Source organism: Ctenopharyngodon idella, chromosome 24 (genome assembly GCF_019924925.1).
Source record: "Ctenopharyngodon idella isolate HZGC_01 chromosome 24, HZGC01, whole genome shotgun sequence".
In the NCBI taxonomy this organism is placed as follows: Eukaryota; Metazoa; Chordata; class Actinopteri; order Cypriniformes; family Xenocyprididae; genus Ctenopharyngodon; species Ctenopharyngodon idella.
In genome coordinates this window covers 10,892,032-10,913,382 of record NC_067243.1, presented here as the reverse complement: position 1 = coordinate 10,913,382, position 21,351 = coordinate 10,892,032, and the positions used below count along the sequence as shown (strand labels likewise).

At 34.4% G+C, this 21,351-nt stretch overlaps 1 protein-coding gene and 1 long non-coding RNA gene across 13 annotated transcripts in view; one reads left to right on the top strand and one right to left on the bottom strand.

Moving 5' to 3' along the window:
- Positions 1-18,346, bottom strand: part of LOC127507790 (major histocompatibility complex class I-related gene protein-like) — a 32,097-nt gene extending 13,751 nt beyond the window's left edge. Inside the window, exons 1-7 of one of the 6 annotated variants that reach the window (XM_051885130.1) lie at positions 9,912-10,051; positions 9,046-9,303; positions 7,365-7,643; positions 6,947-7,225; positions 6,751-6,870; positions 6,597-6,629; positions 5,528-6,496 (exon numbers count right to left, since the gene is read on the bottom strand). In XM_051885130.1, coding sequence (XP_051741090.1) covers positions 6,429-6,496; positions 6,597-6,629; positions 6,751-6,870; positions 6,947-7,225; positions 7,365-7,643; positions 9,046-9,303; positions 9,912-10,029 — 1,155 coding nt within the window. In that variant the 5' untranslated portion in view covers positions 10,030-10,051 and the 3' untranslated portion in view covers positions 5,528-6,428. Of the gene's footprint in view, positions 1-5,527; positions 6,497-6,596; positions 6,630-6,750; positions 6,871-6,946; positions 7,226-7,364; positions 7,644-9,045; positions 9,304-9,911; positions 10,052-13,027; positions 14,156-14,235; positions 14,269-14,395; positions 14,513-15,807; positions 16,087-16,222; positions 16,502-17,280; positions 17,536-18,179 lie in introns of those variants that run through there. The other 5 variants (XM_051885136.1, XM_051885133.1, XM_051885132.1 and 2 more) reach the window with 5 other exon arrangements.
- The window catches only part of LOC127507801 (uncharacterized), a 100,987-nt gene that overhangs the window by 23,865 nt on the left and 55,771 nt on the right, over positions 1-21,351 (top strand). Inside the window, exon 1 of one of the 7 annotated variants that reach the window (XR_007928453.1) lies at positions 15,740-15,857. The exons of the other annotated variants lie outside the window; for them this stretch is intronic. This is a non-coding gene — a long non-coding RNA (uncharacterized LOC127507801). Of the gene's footprint in view, positions 1-15,739; positions 15,858-21,351 lie in introns of those variants that run through there. 7 annotated transcript variants of the gene reach the window in all.

The following is a 21,351-nucleotide window of genomic DNA, read 5'->3' as shown; positions in this document are numbered from 1 at the left end:
TTGTCTTCAGTTGTTGTATTTCCTCTTGGAAATTGAGTCTTCATCTTACCGTTATAGTCCAGAACTCTGACATTATCCAGCATCATTACATAGCTAAATTCAGGATGGCATTTGTCCTTTAATGTAAGTTGCAAAACCCCAACCCCAAAACAGCAATCCCCAATCACTAAAAAAAGGATATCTGAAAAGGGTCAACTACACACAGGGAAAAGAGAGAAAAATAAATAAACAACAACAACAACAATAATACATTTTGACTTAAATAAATAAATAAAATACTACAGAATACACTGTATGCTTGCAGTTTGATCTCAATTGCAAAATATTAGCTTTGAAAAAAAAAAAAAAAACACCAGTCATTTTACACCATTTTTGTTGTGTGTTCACTGAGCTAACCACAAACAGACCTTGACTTCCACTTTCACGCTTATCTTCTTGTGACATGACAAACTTTAGTCAACTACCAGTACAACTGCAGAAATAGAATTATTGACAAAACATTTAGCTCTCAACCAGTGAATTATAGCAGGAGTTGTGAAGCATAAATACTGGAAAATAAGTAAATATTTTCTCTATGCATTGTTTTGAAAATGTGAATGGTTGCAGTTAACACTTAACATTGAAAAATCATTGCCTTTTTGAAATAATCCATAAAACATGTTGCGATTTGAGGAGCGTGCACTATTTTTTTTTTTAATTCTATTCGTTTGCGTGTTGTCTCATTGACAAAATTTAACACAGATTTCTCCAGGCAGCGGTGAAATAACCAAATGAAAACATTAAATTGGTTACTGTCAAATACATTGTTATATTGTGGCTACTTCTGGATCTGTTCAGAACACAGCCAGTGATGTGTAAAATGAAGATGAGATGAAACTAAATGAAACTCTTGGGGAAAAAACATGTTTCTACCAATTTGTGAATTTTATTTGTTAGTAGATATATAAATATGCAATAAAAACAAAGATTGACTTTAAATTATAAGTTGATGCTTATTGACAGTCCAATAAGATGATGAACACCATGAAGTATTGTCATATTTGACCCCATATGCAGCACAACTGCCCTCCCTGTTATATAAGAAACACTCTGCAAATGGTTTCCAGTATCTTGTGCCAACTGTCAGGCATACAGGCATGTTACTGAAGCCAATATACACTGTAAAAAATTGCTGTAAAATTTTAAAATCGCCTGAAGATAAAAGACATTAAATCTCTCAAAATCTGATTAAACAACTCCACAAACAGCATTACCAGCTTCACTTATTATTAACCAGACTGACTTTATTTCTGTCAGACGTCTACAGAGGTTCTTATTGAGAATTAACAGAGGTTTAGATGTTGTTTTATTGTTTCGTTTGACTTTACCATGCTGGAGATCAGTGTTTGCTTTAGTCGGGCTCTTGACCCTTCGTTTGTGTACACTTGTTTTTCTTTGGCTGCTTTAACTGTATCTTTAAAACACATTTGTTGTAGTGAAAAAAGACAAAATCAAGTGTGATCAGATGGGATTAGCTAATTATTAATGGTCAAAATCATTATCTAATAGCCAGATTCATTAATCTCATCAGAGTCTAAACTAGATTGTTTTATATTTTTGATTATGGAATCCCTGAATAAATTATATTGCTGAATTGCCTGGTTATTTTCTTTCATTCTTACTGTTTGCCTTTATTTTTGCTGTTGTTATTGTGTTGACTTTTAGTAGCGTGTTTTATGATGTCCAAAGTTGATCTTTTACATATTTTGTTGATTGTCACCATTGTTGAGATTCAAATGATGATTCTTGATGTCTCTGTTTATCAAAATAATACCATAGACCAAACATTTTTTGTAAATGATGAGTTTAAAAACTTACTGCACTGCTTTATCTTAAGCTGTAGTATCAAGGTGTTGGCAATATAAAATTTATTTAAAAAAAGAAAAAACATTTTTGATAATAGATTAGACACTGGACAAGCTCAGAGAACCAAGCATTACATGATGTTTATCATAATCAAAACATAACCAACGCCATCTGAGCACAATTTTTCTTGGCCTCTTAGCCATAACAAACATGTCTTAAATACACAGAGTTACAGCAGGTAAAAAAAAAAAAAAAAAAAAACTAATGTTAAAAAGTCAAGGGTCAAGAGCCCAACTAAAGCAAGCACAGATCTCCATGGTTAGTATTAAGTGAAGCTGGTAATGCTGTTTTTGTCATTTAATCCTCCTCTGCTGAGATCTTGAGAGATTTAATGTCTTTTATCTTCGGTTGATTTCATCTAAGGCTGTGGCTCGAAGTCTGTTGTAGTTATTGTGTTTCTGCTTGTCTTTTTTTTTGTTCTTGTTGTTTCTTTTTCTTCAGTGATTCTGCTTATTAACAGCAGGTGTTCATCACTAATTCTCAATCATCACTTAATCACTTAATTATGTCATTAACTTCAACACTGCTTCAGTGTTACTCTAACACTTTAGTGTGGTGTTACAAGCCCCTCTGAAAAGACTAGGGGTAAAAGGGGTGTAACAAAATAGTGGGGAGAGGCTGAGAGAACTGCCACACCAGTTTTAAGCAAATAAACCAAAGGTATTTTATTTAACAGAATGTGGAAGATACTTAAATTAAGGCTTCAGGAGGGGAAAAGGCCAAAACAATAAAGAAAAAGGTTCCCCTGACTAGGGTTTTAAGAAGTAACTTACCTATCAAAAGAAAATGAAATAAAATACAGAGACACTTCCCTGACTCCCTCTCTAACTCAAACACAGGAGAAAAAAAAAAGGTAATTTCTAAAATAAATGACATCCACCTCCCTACAAAAGTTTTCCACTTAGGCAGTTACAACAATAGCTGAAACACTCTGCTATGACACTCTTAACAACTTTACCTTAACACTACCAGTAAAGCAATCAACGAACACTTAAATAAACAACAGCTTAACAACAGCACTGGGACTGGAAGATAGCAACTGTAAGGATGGAACACCTCAACCTCCCTCTCTGGACTGCAGCTCTGCAGGTTCCTTTGTACTCCAGCTAACCAGCTCAAACAGGAGTCAGGTGTCACTCATTAGCCTGTCAAGCAGAGAGAGCAGGAGGAGCAAGAGAGACAGTATACACACATACACAGGAAACACAATGGCAAGTTAAATCATACAAACTTCTGTCCCTATGGACGTAACAGTGGACACATTCAAGTGTTCATTTAAAACAGATTATTTTGCTGTGGGGTTAAAAGGGTTAAAGGTGTAAGATGAAACAAAAACACAGAGTGAAGCGTAATTTAACAGTAATCAATTGTAAATTAATTTACGGCAACAAACAGTAGAAAAACAGCAATTTACTGCCAACACTGCTGACAGTAGATTACCATAAAATGAAGGGAAAAAAACAGTAATATTCTGTAAAACATAACAGTCAGATTTTCTAAACGAAACAATTTCACATAAATATTAGTGAAAGTTAATAGAAAAAGTTATGCAAAGTCAATAACTGATGAGTAAATATTGAACTGAAGTTTTTTATGTGTTCTTGTACAAGATGATATAGGACAAATCTTTTAGTTTAATTTAGTTTCAGTCAGTGATGATCCAGAAACACTGATGTTATGCTGCATGTTGCTTTATTTAAAGGCAGTAACTGTGTAGTTGCTGATGCAGTGATAAGCTGTTTGCTAAGTAACACATATATGTGTGCTCTTGTTAGCTTACACAAACTGCAAAGATTTGAGTATAAGTCATGTTTTTAATTATTTCACTATTATACATTTGTTTGCAGTTAAGAAATATTCATTTTCAGTTGACTCAAATTAAATAAGTTCACAGTACTAACGCTATATAAATACTAGTTTTTGAACTCAAAACAGTTTGAAGCAATCGGTTTCCCAAATGAAATGAGTTCATTTCCATGGTAGTATTACAGTAACATACTGTAAAAAAGGAGAGCTGTAAATTTACAGTAGACGGCTGTAAATTAACAGTACATTACTGGCAACTACAGCTGCCAGTAGATTACCGTTATTTTACAGCACAGTTTTTTACAGTGATACAGAATAATGATAATAATGACATAATAATCAAAAACAAGTCAGACAACATAAGAATTTAAAGAATATGAATATTTAGATTCACAAACATTAATATTTGCAATAAAGTACATTAGCCCAAACAATCCCATCATTTTTATATTAGAAGTTCTCCTGATAGATCATTCATTTACTAGTTCAGAGATGTTTCACTCATCTGTTTCACTTATGTGTTGTTGTTTCAAAATCTTACATATCTATATATTGTATTGTATTGTATTATAAGCTAATTCTGCACGATTTGAATACGTACCTATCTTTTTAACTTGATTTCCTCTCTTTTTGAGGTAATTTTTCAGAGTTTTTATGCAAGCTGGGTAGTACAAATGCTCATGACGCCTCATGGACACTTCCAGAAGTGGTTTGAGCTCTTGCTCTGTGAAATAAGAGGTTCCACTGTAAGTAAACTTGCCATCAAGATAACGCAACTCATGTGGTGAATCCCTTGAATGAACTCCTGGTGATCATTTGTCCTTGCTTGTCATTGTGCAGCAGTTCACAAATAACCATCCTTTGCTGAACCTTAAGACCTGCAGGGTGGATGTGATTTAAAAGATGACACAACTATATTTGCCTTTTAAGTTATCTGTACTTAAACATTTAAGTTAATTCAATGAAAAGACCACATTAGGTCAACTCAATTAAACTGAGTTGACCAATTTCCCCATTACTCAATTGAATTGAGGGAATCACTTTCCTCAAATCATTTGAGTAGTCTCAACTTATTAGGGTTTACAGTGTAAGGTCTAATACTAGAAGAAAGCTATGTATAGCTTATCCATTCATCTCAGCAACAGTTGCTTGCTAGCACTCTGTGTTCCATTGAAACCAGGAATTAAAATCCAACAAAATATTCCACCATCACTATACTTTCATTCCTTGAGCCAAAATGAACAGTATGATATTACCAAAAACGTGAGGTTACCGACCTATGCTATATTCTGAAATAACAGGAGTGTTCATCACAGTGCTTGTGGTTTTGTATTTCAAACGATATTCGAGATCCTCTTTACTTACTGTCTGTAAGGTTACCACCATCCAGTACAATCCATCTCTCCACAAAATCATCATACATATATTTACTTACGATGCGAATATGTTGTGGGTCAATCACATCATCTTCATTTGTAGTATTTCCTATTGGAACATATGTCCATGTCTTTGAGTTAAGTTGTCCTACTACAATGTCATCCAACATTGTAAAAAGGTGATAATTCAGACTTTCTGGTCATTAACAATATTAATGTGAATCTGTTTCTGTGTATAATAGCCTAAAGTAATCAATCATTCATTCAAACGAAACCAAAGTTACTGTATCATTCACACACACAAAAAAATTATATATATTTATTAATATAGGCCTATGATTTTTTATTAACAAACTTAAATGTTTTATCATTTTAATATAGTTAATCATGTTTCAAACCAGTGTTATGGGTGCTGAAAGAAAGAAAAGCACATCTGTCACTGTCTGTCCCAATATTTATTTATTTATTTTTTTTACAATGATCTCTACCACTCTGTCAAGATATATCATCTGCAAACAATTTTAATAAAGATTTCATTCTTTAGACAGTAATGTGTGGTCAGATGTCATTAGCAAAATAAAAAAAAAAATATATATAAAAAATATATATTAAATAAAATCTATAATAAAATACTTGCTAGATTAGAAGCATAAGAAAAATCATGGTTTAAAATAAAAAATTGCATCATGAATTAAAATATCTTTTGTATTTATGTGAAGCATTATATCTATACTATAGGCTGAATGATTTGAGATTCATTTCAGTTTTTGCCTCCACCATAAATATGACGGCTCCATTCCCAGACCCCACCCAGTTACATCTAGTTTGTTGTCCATTACTGATGTGTGTGGCAGGTCTTATAAATATGCATTGACTATTACAGTTTTTCTCAATAGCTAACACACAATTCATGAAACAATTCATCATTTTCTCACAACTATAAACACAATCTCGTAACTATACACCAACTTGTACAAACATCAAACTTCCACGTCAAAATCAAATATTTCAGTCAAAAACTTATTCACTTCTGTCAAAATCAAACTTTGGCCTCAGATTACACACAAAACCTGCAAAATTCTGCCCTAACTGTTATATATGAGACACTGAAAATGCTTTCCAGTATCTTGTGCCAACTGTTGGGCATACGGGCATTTTATTGAAACCAGTACAGAATAATGATAATAATCACATAATAATCAAAAACAAGTCAGACAACATAAGAATTTAAAGAATGTAAATATTTAGATTCACAAACATTAATATTTGCAATAAAGTACATTAGCCCAAACAATCCCATCATTTTTATATTAGAAGTTCTCCTGATAGATCATTCATTTACTAGTTCAGAGATGTTTCACTCATCTGTTTCACTGGCATTGATGTTGTTTCCAAACTTTCTTCAGATGCTGGAAACAAAATTAATTTTCATTTTTATTTTAATTACTGAGCAGAATTAGTGAGTATTTTATGAGACAGTTAAAATAAAATTTAAAACCAAATACTCACTAGAAGCAGCAGAATAATCACTTTTAGATGAAGCTAGAACATCAAAGAAAGCAGAATTATTAATGTCAATAAAGCCATAAAAAAAACATTAAGAATTTATCTAATGCTTTACATCTATACTAGACTAAAATGGATCATTTTATTTTGATCCTACCTGTTCGTTGTTTCTTCCTGTATTTATATATGACGACTCCAGTCCCAAACACCAACAGCAGAACCAAAACTATCAGCACTGAGGGAATCACTGATTTAAATGGTTCACCAGGATCAAATTCTGAAACAAACATATTAAAAACATCACAAACACATTACAAACAAATTTCTGTCATATTTTTTTCACACCTCATTACCCAAAGTGACGTCCAGTTTGTTTTCCAGACTGAGGTGTGTGGCAGAGCAGGTGTATTTGTGTTCATCTGCACTGATCTCCAGACTCTTCCTCATCTGGTACGTCCCGTCACCATTGGGCAGCAGATCTCCTCCAGTGATCTCCTGATCAGATACAGGCTGTCCATCTCTGAACAGGGTCAGGTTGATGTGACGAGGGTAAAATCCTGTTGCCAAACAACTCACACGAAACCTTCCAGAATCTGAGTTTGCTTTCTGAATGAGTCTGACTCGCGGTTTCACTGTGGAAAAAAGTAACAGAAAGATATCATCATTTCAACATATATTGGCCTGAAAAATGCTAAATGCAATTTAGAAAGATAAATGTAAATCAGAACACTTGAACACTTTTCTTGACTGGTTTGGAGTCAGTCATCGTACCTTTTCTATTGACTTGATTCCTCCTTTTTTCAAGGTAACCCTTGAGTGTTTTGATGCAGTTTGGTTGGTATAAAATTTCATGACGCCTCTTGCTGATTTCAAGATGAAAATTCAGCAGTTGGGCCGAGACATTTAAATTACCCTGATATGTAAATTTCTTGTCAACATATAGAAGCTCATCAGTGGTGGAGCCTCTGACAGCTTCCCGTGTGATCATTTGTCCCGGTTCACCATCGTCCCTCAGTTCACACACAACCAGCCTCTGAAGAGCAACAGTGCCTTTAATTGAGAGATAAAGTTTTCAGGTAGTGTTTAATTAAAGCATTCCAATATATGCAGAAATCTTCCTAGACATTTCACAATCACAAAAATAAATATATAATTACTATTATTATCTGTACATCAGAACATGGAAGTTGAAAGAAAATATTCAGTGGTTGAAAACTGCTAAAACAAGTTTTACTGTGCATACAAATGCAAATCTGAACAAATTATAAAAAATACATAGCCTAAATGCTAGCCTATCATATTGTACAAGGTTCAAATAATTTAAAAAACGTATCAAATATTAGAAAATGTGTATGATGTCGTATTTTAGTTAACATTACTTTTGCCAATGTCTGAATTCTGCAGAGACGCATGGAGATGGCAATACAGCTATTTAATTAGCGCTCTTTTCATTCAGTTTACAGTTTTTTACAATCGCTAGGACACATTTCTCAATACTTAGGTCACTTTTTCAAAACTCTTCACACAGTTCTCCTAACCAACTTTTCTCTTGGCACAGAGGTTTACTTCACATTCAAAATGCACCAAATCTACCAAAACACTTCATACATGAATCAAATCAACTCATTCTTCCAGAACACTAGCAAAGGTTTTCACTGAGCAAACACACTTTGTCACTCATAAAACATCGACCTAAAAACACTAACATCAGTTAGCATTATACAATGTTTTCTTTTTTAAAATTTCTTTACAAAACAAGAATGACACTCTCTACTGCTTATAATTCACTGCAGTTTATGTTACATGGTCCATGTTTACATTACAGAACAAAATTATTCCTAAGTTTCCCCTTATGAATTGATGGTAATGAAATTGAAAGACTAATGCTTGTGTAGGTGTTCAGTTTCATCTAATTGTTTTGATAGTATTTGATTTTTTAGATTCAGAATATATTTCATAACTATATTACTGTAGAAATGTAGCAAATTTCTGTCTTATTCAGTTTTGTATTATGTTATTGTTTTGAACTTAAGTTTAACAGTTTTGAAAACAGTATGTAAGCATGTGCAAATTGGCCTGTACGTACAAAGAGTTTTGGCGTACAAGTGAGAAAAGAATTCATGAAATTTGAGAGATGTAGTCACTGAATGCATTTTGTGCCAAAGCAATGATAATTGATCCTCATTTTAGCCCACATAGACTTCTGTTGTGCTCACTGTGTGAAGAGTTTTGCAAAAGTGACCTAAGTATTGAGAAATGTGTCCTAGCGTCTGTAAAAAACTGTAAACTCATTTACCTCACACACATTATTGCGTATAGTTGTTTTTAGATGTTTATGTAGGCTATAATATTGTGCTATGCACTGTTATCCACCTATTATCCAGCAAACACGAGGATAGTTTCAATTTCAATTCTTTTTGATCAAGTTCAAATAGCTAAATAAAGTACTTACGATCAGTTTCATTTAAGTATTTTTTTGCTATTGCCCATCTCTCTAAAAAGTGTGCATGTATGAAGTCACTTATTGTGAGGACAACATCTGAATCAAGCACGTTATCTTCAATTGTTGCACTTCCTCTTGGAAATTGAGTCTTCGTCTCACCATCATAGTACAGAACACTTACATCATCCAACATCATTACATAGCTAAATTCAGGAAATGGTGTTTGTCCTTTGATGTATGTTGCAAGCACCCACAAAGAATGAGAGCCTGTGAAAAAACAGTAAATTAGAAACATCACAATTTACAAAATTGTGGTAGCATGTTAAACAACTGATATGTGTTCTATTTAAGTTCTTTTTTGGGATCAGCAGTTGCTGCAACCAGTCAAATACGCAGATTATTCAACAATGTGAAAAAGAACTACTTTTGTTTCATAAAATGTATTTTTATTTAGTCAAAGTCTTTGGCTGACAAATCTGTAGAATCAAATACATTCATGAATGCTTATACAGTCTATTTTAAAAAATCTTAAACTAAAACTCGTATTTCATTTTTATGTTCATATTGTTAATCATATTGTTTTGTTTTCATTTGTTCTTCACTTGTGTTTTATGCTTACAGGAAGTACATTGTTGTGTTTAGCTAAATGGATATTAACAGTTCCTTCTAGTTACACTAGGTAATCTGTGATCTTCTATTTAATTTGTTTTGTTTTTTTCTACTGTCCTTGCTAATGCTATGTTCAGTATAATACTATTACTAAGTATGGTGAAGAAGCAGGAGTAGGCTACAACTTGGTTGTGCAAATTAATGTGCAAATTCTAAGTGCAAGCACATTTTAATTTAGGTTTGCAACAAGTCTTTTAAAATCTTACCTTTAGTAGAAGCTCCTGGAAGTAAAAGCAGAAAGAGCAAAAGAACTTTGCCCATCCTGCTGACAAACTGTATGCTACTGCGGTAAAGATGGTTTGAGTTTGGACAATAGTTTGACATTCGCTGAGCAAAGTAAGGGACTGTCATAAAAGTACATGACAATAATAAACAAAGAATATTCAAACATTTCCAAAATATGTGTAGCGTTAAACAATAGATGTAACTAATAGTGTGGGGTTAGTTTATCCAAAAATGAAATTTCTGTCATTAAGTACTCATCCTCATGTCATTCCAAACCCGTAAGCCCTTCGTTCGTATTTGGAACACAAATTAAGATATTTTTGATTAAATCCGAGAGGTTTCTGAACCACACGTAGGCAGCCACGTCATTGCACCTTTCAAGGCCCAATAAAGCAGCAAAGACATTGTTAAAATAGTCCACGTGACTGCTGTGGTTCAACCTTAATATTATGAAGCGACGAGAATACTTTTTGTGCGCAAAAATAATGCTGTTTACATTGTAGACACAGTGCAGCACTTTCAGCAACATGAGGTCACATGAGAGATATAGATTTGAAAAAAATAAATAAATAAATAAAATGATATTTATTAAATCCAAGTTGTGTAAGATGTGTGTCAGGTGTATGTGAAGATAACAACTTGTGTGACATAGGTCACATGACTGGGAAGTTAAATAAATTTCAATATTTTAAAAATATGTATAAAAACAACAAAGATATTTCTCAAAACAGACACAAGATATGTGACAAATGTTATAAATATAATACAGTGGGTGTGACAATATCAGGTCACATGACCAAGAAGTTAAATAGATTCTAATATTTCAAAAAATGTGTCTAAAATCAACAAAAACATATTTTATTTAATATTTCATTTTAAGTCTGTGTGAGATGTGTGACATGAGCTTTACATGTCTGCATCACATGTGGTTTGACATCTGTAGGTCAAAACACTAAGAAAAATAGATGTAGCCTATTTAAGCATAAACTGTGTATTAATATAATACACAGATCATACGGAATTTAGATGGCTACTTCATTTTTGACAACATTAAGTTGAATCCTTAAACAGAAAATATAATTAATGTAGTCACAGAAAAAAATATGTATACTGTAGATAGGCTAATGTAGTGTTAAACATTTTGCACTTTTGCGACTTTTGAGCCGGTGTTAGGATTAGGCAGTCAGGTAGCAGCCTTAACAAGGGGGGTAATATTTTGGCAGGGATCCGGCACAGCACCTGTATTTTTGTACTGGGTTTTACTCATTTAATTCTTAAAATATCACATATCGATTAAAATATGTTTTTTTGTATTATGGTTTAATGTTTCAACTAGACATACATACAGTTTTAACAAACACGATATTGCACCCACATTCTGATTGTCAGCTGCACTCAATTCATAGTAAATATTTATAAAGTACCCGTTGAAATATTTGAGATGTATGGTTAATTTGTGCTTTAAAGGTAAAACATCAATTAAAATATTGTGACATATGTGAAGGTGGAAGAAAACCTGAGGCGCGTATAATTTTTTTGACAAGAAAGACTTCCAGTGTATCCTCGCTTATAGCTCATGTGGAAGCTTTCGACGGCAGTGGTCGGCAATAGGCGGCCCCTGGGCCAAAACTGGCCCGCCAGCGATAATATCTGACCCGCGCCCACAGACAGATTATTTTGATAGCGGATGATTCTGAAATAGATCGTCATCTTGTGGTGCCGTCTAATATTTTCACTGTGTCTACACCAGACGCGCCGCGTCGAGCCGCAACAGCTAAAAACTGTCTACACTGAACGTGACAAACCGACCGTTGCAAAGCACTTGGACTACGTCAGAAATAGAATGGGGAACCCGTTTACTGTCGGGAATGTGTTGTGTCGCGTCGCGCCGCATCCAGTGTAGACAATATCACTGATTATAATGGGTTCTATTATCTTTTGTAGCGTCACGTCGCGCCGCTCGCGTCCGGTGTCGGTGTTATATTCTTTGAAAACAGCAACAACTTCGTTGCAGATAAGACACACCGGCTTTGCATTCACAAAACCAGGTAGGATGAACGCATAGTTGTCTTTCCATTCTTCTTTGTATGCCCTATTTTCACTGTCAACTTTCCTCTTTAGACTCTTTGATAGTGCCATTTTCTCTCACCAGCTAGCTTAAATATCAACATCACCCTGCACACAACGTAATAGCGTACCTCCAGCACCCAAACACTTAAAAAATGCAGTTTAGTACATGAAGATGCCAAGGAATAATTCTGAGTGTAAAAGTAGGCTACGTAAAATAATTATTACAAAAAGTTAGGATCCATTGTGTAACAAGCAAATTAAAATGTTACACATTTATTATTCACAATATGGAAAGAGGAAATAAAACATAGTTCGTTAGGAGCATGACTCGAACATGCCATTAATGAGCTTATTCAATTCTAGTTGCATTTTTCAATTAATTTCTTAAATTATCCTTTGACTATGTTCTGGCCCGCCATCTAGTGGCAAATTGTTTTTTTGGCTCGATGCAAAACTTACTTGCCAACCCCTGTTCTATGACGTTTAAATAGTCTCAAATCTGCGCGCGGTCGCAAGGGTAGCATTTCTGCACGGCGAGCGCACAGAACAGTAGGCTCGTTTGAGATGAGCAAAATCTACGCAGAACCGCTCACCGTGAGGTGCATGCCGGTTAGAAATGTGTCTGAGCGTGGTCTGCCTTGCTCTGATGTCATGCCGACGTGTGCCGAAAAACACTCGCGAGGGCGAGGCAGATGTGTCGGATTCTGCAGTCGAGTGCAGTTGCTCTCCACCGACTGTGCTGACCAAAAGCATGATGGGAAACGACTTGCTGATGACAGCTTATTGCTTATTGGTTTAAACAACCATGATGTATTGATCTCTTTTAAAATGTTTGATTTTAAAACTCTAATGTCATGTTTTTATGTGTATAAATTATGTGAATATTCCCAAACTTCTGACAATGCGATCTTTCTATGGGTTATGTGATTGTTGTCATATTCATAAAAAATATATGAAAACATCTGTAATTAACATAAAAATGATTGATAAACATCTTTCGTATGGAAATAAATAAGTACTTTGGGCGTCTTGTTCATTATATTTATTTTTATATAAAAGCAACAGAACTTAAAGGTCACCTATTATGCCCATTTTACAAGATGCAATTTAAGTCTCAGGTGTCCCCAAATGTGTCTAAGTTTCAGCTTAAAATACTTCACAGATCATTTATAAATCCATGTTGTAAATACCCATTTCTGACTACAGTCAAGAACAGGCTGTTTTTGTGCTTGTGCCTTTAAATGCAAATGAGCTGCTGTGTTTTGCTCATATGAATCTCAGTCATTAGATTGATAAGCCACTACGTGATGATTATATTCTTAGTATCAAACAGCTGATAATAGCCAACCATATTGTTTTTTGTCTTTTTTTTTTGCCATAACAAACAACTATAACAGTCAAAGAAAAACTAACACTAAAAAAAATCAAGCGTAAAACTGCACAACTAAAGCACACACTGACCTCAATAATGGTAACGTCAAACAAAACTATTATTTTCAACAAATCATCAACATCTAAACCTCTTTAAATTTTCAATAACAACTTTTGTAGATGTATGTCAGAAATAAAGTCAATCTGGTTAGTAATAAATGAAGCTGATAATGCTGTTTGTGGAGATGTTTAATCCTCCTCTGCTGAGATCTTGAGAGATTTAATGTCTTTTATCTTCAGTTGATTTCATCGAAGGCTGTGGCTGAAGTCATAGTTCTTGTTGTTCTTGTGTCCTTCAGTGATTCTGATTCTCGTTATCACCTAATTATCTCATTAACTCCAGCATGCTTCTGTGTTACATTTAACAGTCTGTAGTGTGCACACTGAGCAGTGTTCATTTCATCTGGGCTAACCCATGTGGGACCTCCATAGAAACTATGGACAAAGCCGGCTGGGCCCCACATAGCTGTGCTGGATGGGTGCCAGATGGATCATGGCAGAAAGTGGATGTGGATATAGTTGGGCCGTTTGTCACTGCTGCATCTGACTGCAGGTTTACTGATAAACTTACTGATAACGGTGTTCAGTTTACATCTGCTGCTTTCACTGCTTTTCTGGAAAGAATAATGCTAATAATAATAATAATAATAATAACAACAATTAACCTTTAGTGCTTATAGTTGTGTTTTATGCATTGATGGTGTCTCCACACTCTCTTCAGATGCTGAAAACAAAATAAATTGTCATTTTAATTTTAATAAATGAGCAGAAAATCTGATGAGATATTTAAAACTAAATACTCACTAGAAGCAGGAGAATAATCACTTTTAGATGAAGCTAGAACATCAAAAACAGAATTGTTATGACAATGGCATCATAAATAAAAATTAATTTTGGTTTTATCTTTTGCATCATGTCCATCACATCTTGCATCACTTGACTCATTTTAATTTGTAGATCCTACCTGCTTGTCTCCTCCTGCATTTATATATGATGACTCCAGTTCCAAACACCAACAGCAGAACCAAAACTATCAGCACTGAGGGAGTCACTGATTTAAATGGTTCACCAGGATCAAATTCTGAAACAAACAAGTTAAAAATGTCACAAACACACTTCTGTAGTATATTTTACATTTTCACACCTCATTACCAGAGGTGGAAAGTCCAGGGATCAGAAAGTAAAAGTCCTGCCATATTTTTATTAACCCACTGAAGCAGTGATAAAGTTAATGAGATAATTAAGTGATTAATTGAGTGATTATTGACCGTTATTGAAGACACCTGATATTAACAAGCAGAATCACCAAAGGAGGAAAATCACAATTTGTAAGTCACCATCATGGAGATCAGGGATTGCTTTAGTTGAGCACTTGACCCTTGCCTTTTTAATGTTATATTTTGTTTGGTTGTTGTAACTGAGTTATAACACCCAGACAAACAAAGAGAAAAGATGATCAGATGATGTTGGTTATGTTTTCACATAATCATTATTTGACCTGAATCACCAAACTATTGTTAGATTTACATTATTGATTACAGCAGACAATCCAGCTTTTTTGATATAATCCAAGAGATTTTTTTAAAAGTTGTTCTGAAAAAAAACAAAAAACACACAGACATCAAGAATCAGCGTATGAATCTCAACAACGGTGACAAGCAACATATTCTGATAAACAGATCAACTCTGAACACTAGAAAACAAGAAAATCACATAAAAATAGCAAAAATTAAAACAGTGAGAATAAAGGAAATTACTAAGACAATTAGGCTCATAATTTATTCATGCAGCAATGCATGATAGGAGCCATGGATGAATTTTGATTGGTGGCACCCAGAATGCACTGCAACATGCTTTATTATTCTCACCACTGTTGAGATTCACAGGCTGATTCTTCATGTCTGTGTCTCTAAATTAAGAGATTTTCTTTTTAAATCAGAACAATCTTTAAGAAACCTTTTGAACTATGTTGAAAAAGCAAGATCTTCTGCTGTAGAATCACAGTGCTGCTGTAATTGTTGATTCAGGTCAAATAATGATTATGTGGAAACATAACGCCACCTGATCATCTTTTCTCTTTGTTCGTCTGGGTGTTATAACTCAGTTACAGCAGCCAAACAAAATGTAATATTAAAAAGTCAGGGGTCAAGAGCTCAACTAAAGCAATCCCTGATCTCCATGATGGTGACTTAAATTGTGATTTTTCTCCTTTGGTGATTCTGCTTGTTAACATCAGGTGTCTTCAATAACGGTCAATCATCACTCAATTAATCACCTAATTATCTCATTAACTTTAACACATCTTCAGTGGGTGGAATAAAAATATGGCAGGACTTTTACTTTCTGACCCCTGGACTTTACACCTCTGCTCATTACCCAAAGTGACATCCAGTTTGTTGTCCAGACTGAGGTGTGTGGCAGAGCAGGTGTATTTGTGTTCATCTGCACTGATCTCCAGACTCTTCCTCATCTGGTACGTCCCGTCACCATTGGGCAGCAGATCTCCTCCAGTGATCTCATGATCAGATACAGGCTGTCCATCTCTGAACAGGGTCAGGTTGATGTGACGAGGGTAAAATCCTGTCGCCAAACAACTCACACGAAATCCTCCAGAATCTGAGTTTGCTTTCTGAATGAGTCTGACTCGCGGTTTCACTGTGGAAAAAAATAACAGAAAAATATTATAATTTCAATATAAAGTATACTGGCCTAAAAAATGCTAAATGTAATTTAGAAAGATAAATGTAAATCAGAAAACTTTTCTTGACTGGTTTGGAGTCAGTCATTGTACCTTTTCTATTGACTTGATTTCTCCTTTTTTTAAGGTAACCCTTGAGTATTTTGATGCAGTTTGGTTGGTATAATTGTTCATGACGCCTCTTGCTGATTTCAAGATGAAAATTCAGCAGTTGGGCCGAGACATTTAAATTACCCTGATATGTGAACTTCTTGTCAACATATAGAAGCTCATCAGTGGTGGAGCCTCTGAAACCTTCCCGTGTGATCATTTGTCCCGGTTCACCATCGTCCCTCAGTTCACACACAAACAGACTCTGAAGAGCAACAGTGCCTTTAATTGAGAGATAAAATCGGTAGTGTAGTGTTTATTTAAAGCATCTCAACACATGCAGAAATCTTCCTATACATTTCACAATCACAAAAAAAAAATAATAATAATAATAATAATAATAATTAAAACTATAATTAATTAAATTATAAAAAATTATTATTATTTTTATTATAATTATAGTATTTATTTAAATATCTTTATTTTCCAGAGGAACTTTGTGTATAGGCTACAGTTATGTCAGGACAATTATCCTCAAATAAGAGGAATCGGACTCTATAAACAGCTGATTACATGGAAGTTGAAAGAAAATATTCAGTTGTTGAAAACTGCTAAAACAAGTTTTACTGTGCATACAAATGCAAATCTGAACAAATTATAAAAAATACATAGCCTAAATGCTAGCCTATCATATTGTACAAGGTTCAAATAATTTAAAAAAACTTATCAAATATTAGAAAATGTGTATGATGTCGTATTTTAGTTAACATTACTCTTGATAATGTCTGAATTCTGCAGAGACGCATGGAGATGGCAATACAGCTGTTTAATTAGCGCTCTTTTCATTCAGTTTAAACTCATTCACCTCACACACACTTTATTGCGTATAGTTGTTTTAGATGTTTATGTATATAAACCTGTTATCCAGCAAACACGAGGATTGAGTGTGTCGGCTGAATATTTTTTCTATTATTTCTCTCTCTCTCTCTCTCATATATATATATATATATATATATATATATATATATATATATATATATATATATATTAGTTTTACTTACGATCAGTTCCATTTAAGTTGTTTGCTGCTATTGCCCATCTGTCCATAAAGTGTACATGTAAGTTGTCACTTATTGTGAGAACATCTGAATCAAACACGTCGTCTTCAGTTGTTGTATTTCCTCTGGGAATGAGAGTCTTCGTCTCGCCGTCATAGTACAGAACTCTTACATCATCCAACATCACTACAGCACTAAATTCAGGAAATGGTGTTTGTCCTTTAATGTACGTTGAAAGCACCCACAAAGAATGAGAGCCTGTTAAAAAAAAAACAGTAAATTAGAAACATCACAATTTACAAAATTGTGGTAGCATGTTAAACAACTGATATGTGTTCTATTTAAGTTCTTTTTTGGGATCAGCAGTTGCTGCAACTGGAAAATTTAAGTCAAAATAGGTGGATAAACTCAAAAGAGTCAATGTAAAAAACAATGTAAAAGAACTGCATGTACTTTTGTTTCACAAAATGTATTTTTATTTAGTCAAAGACTTTGGCTGACAAATCTGTAGAAGCAAATACATTCATGAATGCTTAAATATTAAAAAAATAAATAAAAATAAAAACAGCTTTAAGCAAACTCAGAGTTCATATTCATATTGTTTTGTTTAAATTTGTTTTTGTTTTGTTTGTTTTTTTAGGCTTGTGTTTTAGGCTTACAGGAAGCACTTGTTCTGTTTAGCTAACAGCTATTAACATTTCCTTGAAGTTAGCCTACATTAGGTAATCTGTGATCTTCCATTTAATTTGTTTCTTTTTTCTACTGTCATTGCTAATGCTATGTCCACTATAAAACTAAAACTAAGTATGGTGAAGAAGCAGGAGTAGGCTACAACTTTTGCAAATTGATGTGCAAATTCTAAGTGCAAGCACATTTTAATTTAGGTTTGCAACAAGTCTTACCTTTAGGAGAAGCTCCTGGAAGTAAAAGCAGAAAAAGCAGAAGAACTTTTCCCATTCTGCTGACAAACAGGCCTGCCATGTGCTACTGCAGTTAACGATGGTTTGATTTTTTCATTCTACAATCGCTGAGCAAAGTAAGGGACTGTCATAAAAGTGCATGACAATAATAAGTAAACAAAGATAATTCAAACATTTTCAAAATATATGTACCATTAAACAATAGATGTGGGTAATTATTTTGTGTATTGTTAATGGTTTTTTAAAATATTCAAATCTATATAACTTTCTTTTTGTCATGTGACCTGATGATGTCACATGTATTGTCATTCTATAGTCTTTGATTATATTCATAAATATTTGTAACCCCCACCAAAAATGTTTGAATTTACATATCAAGTCACATGATCAAGAAGCTAAATTGATTTCAATATTTCAAAAAATTTGAACAAAATCAACAAAGTCATATTCCCAAAAACAAATACATGTAAGATGTGTGAATAATGTTTATGAATATAATAGTGGGTGTAGCAACATCAGGTCACATGACCAGGAAGTTATATAATTTGAATATTTACAAAATAAATCATCAAAAATAAATAAATGATACTTACTAAATCCAAATTGTGTAAGATGTGTGTCAGGTGTATGTGAATTAGAAAGTTCAGAAGAACAGCATATATCTGAGACATAAAGCTTTTGCAACATTAGAAATGTCTATACTGTACTATACTAATGATTTCTTTCATTTCTTTCCAAAAAAAAAAAAAACCCTCTTACTGACCCCAAACTTCTGAACCGTAGTGATAATGTTACAAAAGTTTTCTATTTCAGATAAATGCTGTTCTTTTGAACTTTCTATTCATCAAAGAATCCTGAAAAAAAGTACACAACTGTTTTCAACATTGATAATAATAAGAAATGTTTCTTGAGCAGCAAATCGGCATATTAGAATGATTTCTGAAGGATCATGTGACACTGAAGACTGGAGTAATGATGCTGAAAATTCAGCTTTGCCAACACTAAAATAAAACAAATAAATTGCATTTTAAAATATATTCAATTAGAAAACAGTTATTTTAAATTGTAATAATATTTCACAATATTACTGTTTTTACTGTACATTACAAAACATTAAAAAATCTTAACGTCCAAAAACTTTTGACCGGTAGTGTAGGTCACATGATTGGGAAGTTAAATAAATTTCAATATTTAAAAAAAAATCTGTATACAATCAACAAAGATATTCCCAAAACAGACACATGTAAGATATGTGACAAATATTATAAATATAACACAGTGGTGGGTGTGACAACATCAGGTCACATGACCAGGAAGTTAAATAGATTCTAATATTTCAAAAAAAAAATGTCTAAAATCTACAAAAACATTTTTTAAGTCACGCTGTGTGAGATGCGTGACATAAGCTTCACATGTCTGCATTACGTGTGGTTTGACATCTGTAGGTCAAAACACTAAGAAGTTAAATAGATTTATTTAAGCATAAACTGTATATTAATATAAAACACAGATCATACAGAATTTAGATGGCTACTTAATTTTTGAAAACATTGAGTTGAATCATTACATAGAAAAATATAGTTAATGTAGTCACAGAAAAATGCCTGTAGGCTAATGTAGTGTTGAACGTTTGCACTTTTGTGACACTCCCTAACTCTGATTAAAATAATATATCTGTTTTTTTTTTTTTATTATTATGGTTTAATGTTTCAACTAGACATACATACCGTTTTAACCAACACGATATTGTGCCTGCATTCCAATTAAGAACAAAGGGAACTGGAATGTCAAACTTGACTGCAGTGTTAACTGCGCAGTATGAATATCCTGTGCTGTGTGTGTAAAGGATGTGGTCATGGTAGAAACAAAGCTTCCTGAGACAGGAAGTGAACAGATAGCATTTCTGCACCTTTTTAAGAAAAATTCAAAGGGTGCTTCTCATTTCTTATTTGTGCATCCCCCTTGATTTCCTCACTTCCTAACCCCACGCCCCTTAGGGTTTAAATCTAGACTAAAAAACGCATCTCTTTAACCTGGCTAAAGGATTGTTAGGCTGCATAAATTAGGTCAGCTGGAACTGGGAACACTACCTATGACAGCAGATGTACTTGTTACATCAGAAGAAGAATGGCATCTACGCTAATATTAGTCTCTCTGTTGATCCCGAGGTTTACCGGAGTCAGCCGGATCCGGGTCGTATCCAGGTGAGATTGAGGACCTGCGCCTAGACACGACAACAATGCATCCCTAAAGTGTCAGCAGAGATTGTGTCAACTAGATCATCCCCTGTGAAGGCCTCACCGACACGACAGCCAGTGGCACAGATTACCAACAAACCGTCCCATACTGGCATGATGAATACGATCTTCAACTACATGGAACTAGATTAAATATTTTGACTGTTGCAATCCCAATCGGACTTATGACCTGTAATTCTGCTTAAATCATAATTATGATGCCAAAGTCACACCCCCCCCAGTGGTGAACCATTGAAATTTCGAAACACTTATGACATAACAAAGCCTCTTTTACTGAAATCATGGGACTTTGGAAGTTTGATAGACACTCCGAACCTCCGACACTCTGAACCACTGATTCGAAACAAAAGATTCGTAAAGCTTCGAAGCTTCATGAAGCCACGCTTTGAAATCGCCCATTATTTTCCAGCACTGCCTTAACCCTCTTGGGCATGGAGTTAACCAGAGCTTCATAGGTTGCCACTGGAGTCCTCTTCCACTCCTCCATGACAACATCACGGAGCTGGTGGATGTTAGAGACCTTGCACCTTACACCTTCTGTTTGAGGATGCCCCATAGATGCTCAATAGGGTTTAGGTCTGGAGACATTCTTTAGCAAGGCAGTGGTCATCTTGGAGGTGTGTTTGGGGTCGTTATCATGTTGGAATACTGCCCTGCGGCCCAGTCTCCGAAGGGAGGGGATCATGCTCTGCTTCACTATGTCACAGTACATGTTGCCATTTATGGTTCCCTCAATGAACTGTAGCTCCCCAGTGCCGGCAGCACTCATGCAGGCCCAGACCATGACACTCCCACCAACATGCTTGACTGTAGGCTGTTCACTTGTACTCCTCACCTGGTTGCCGCCACACACACTTGATACCATCTGAACCAAATAAGTTTATCTTGGTCTCATC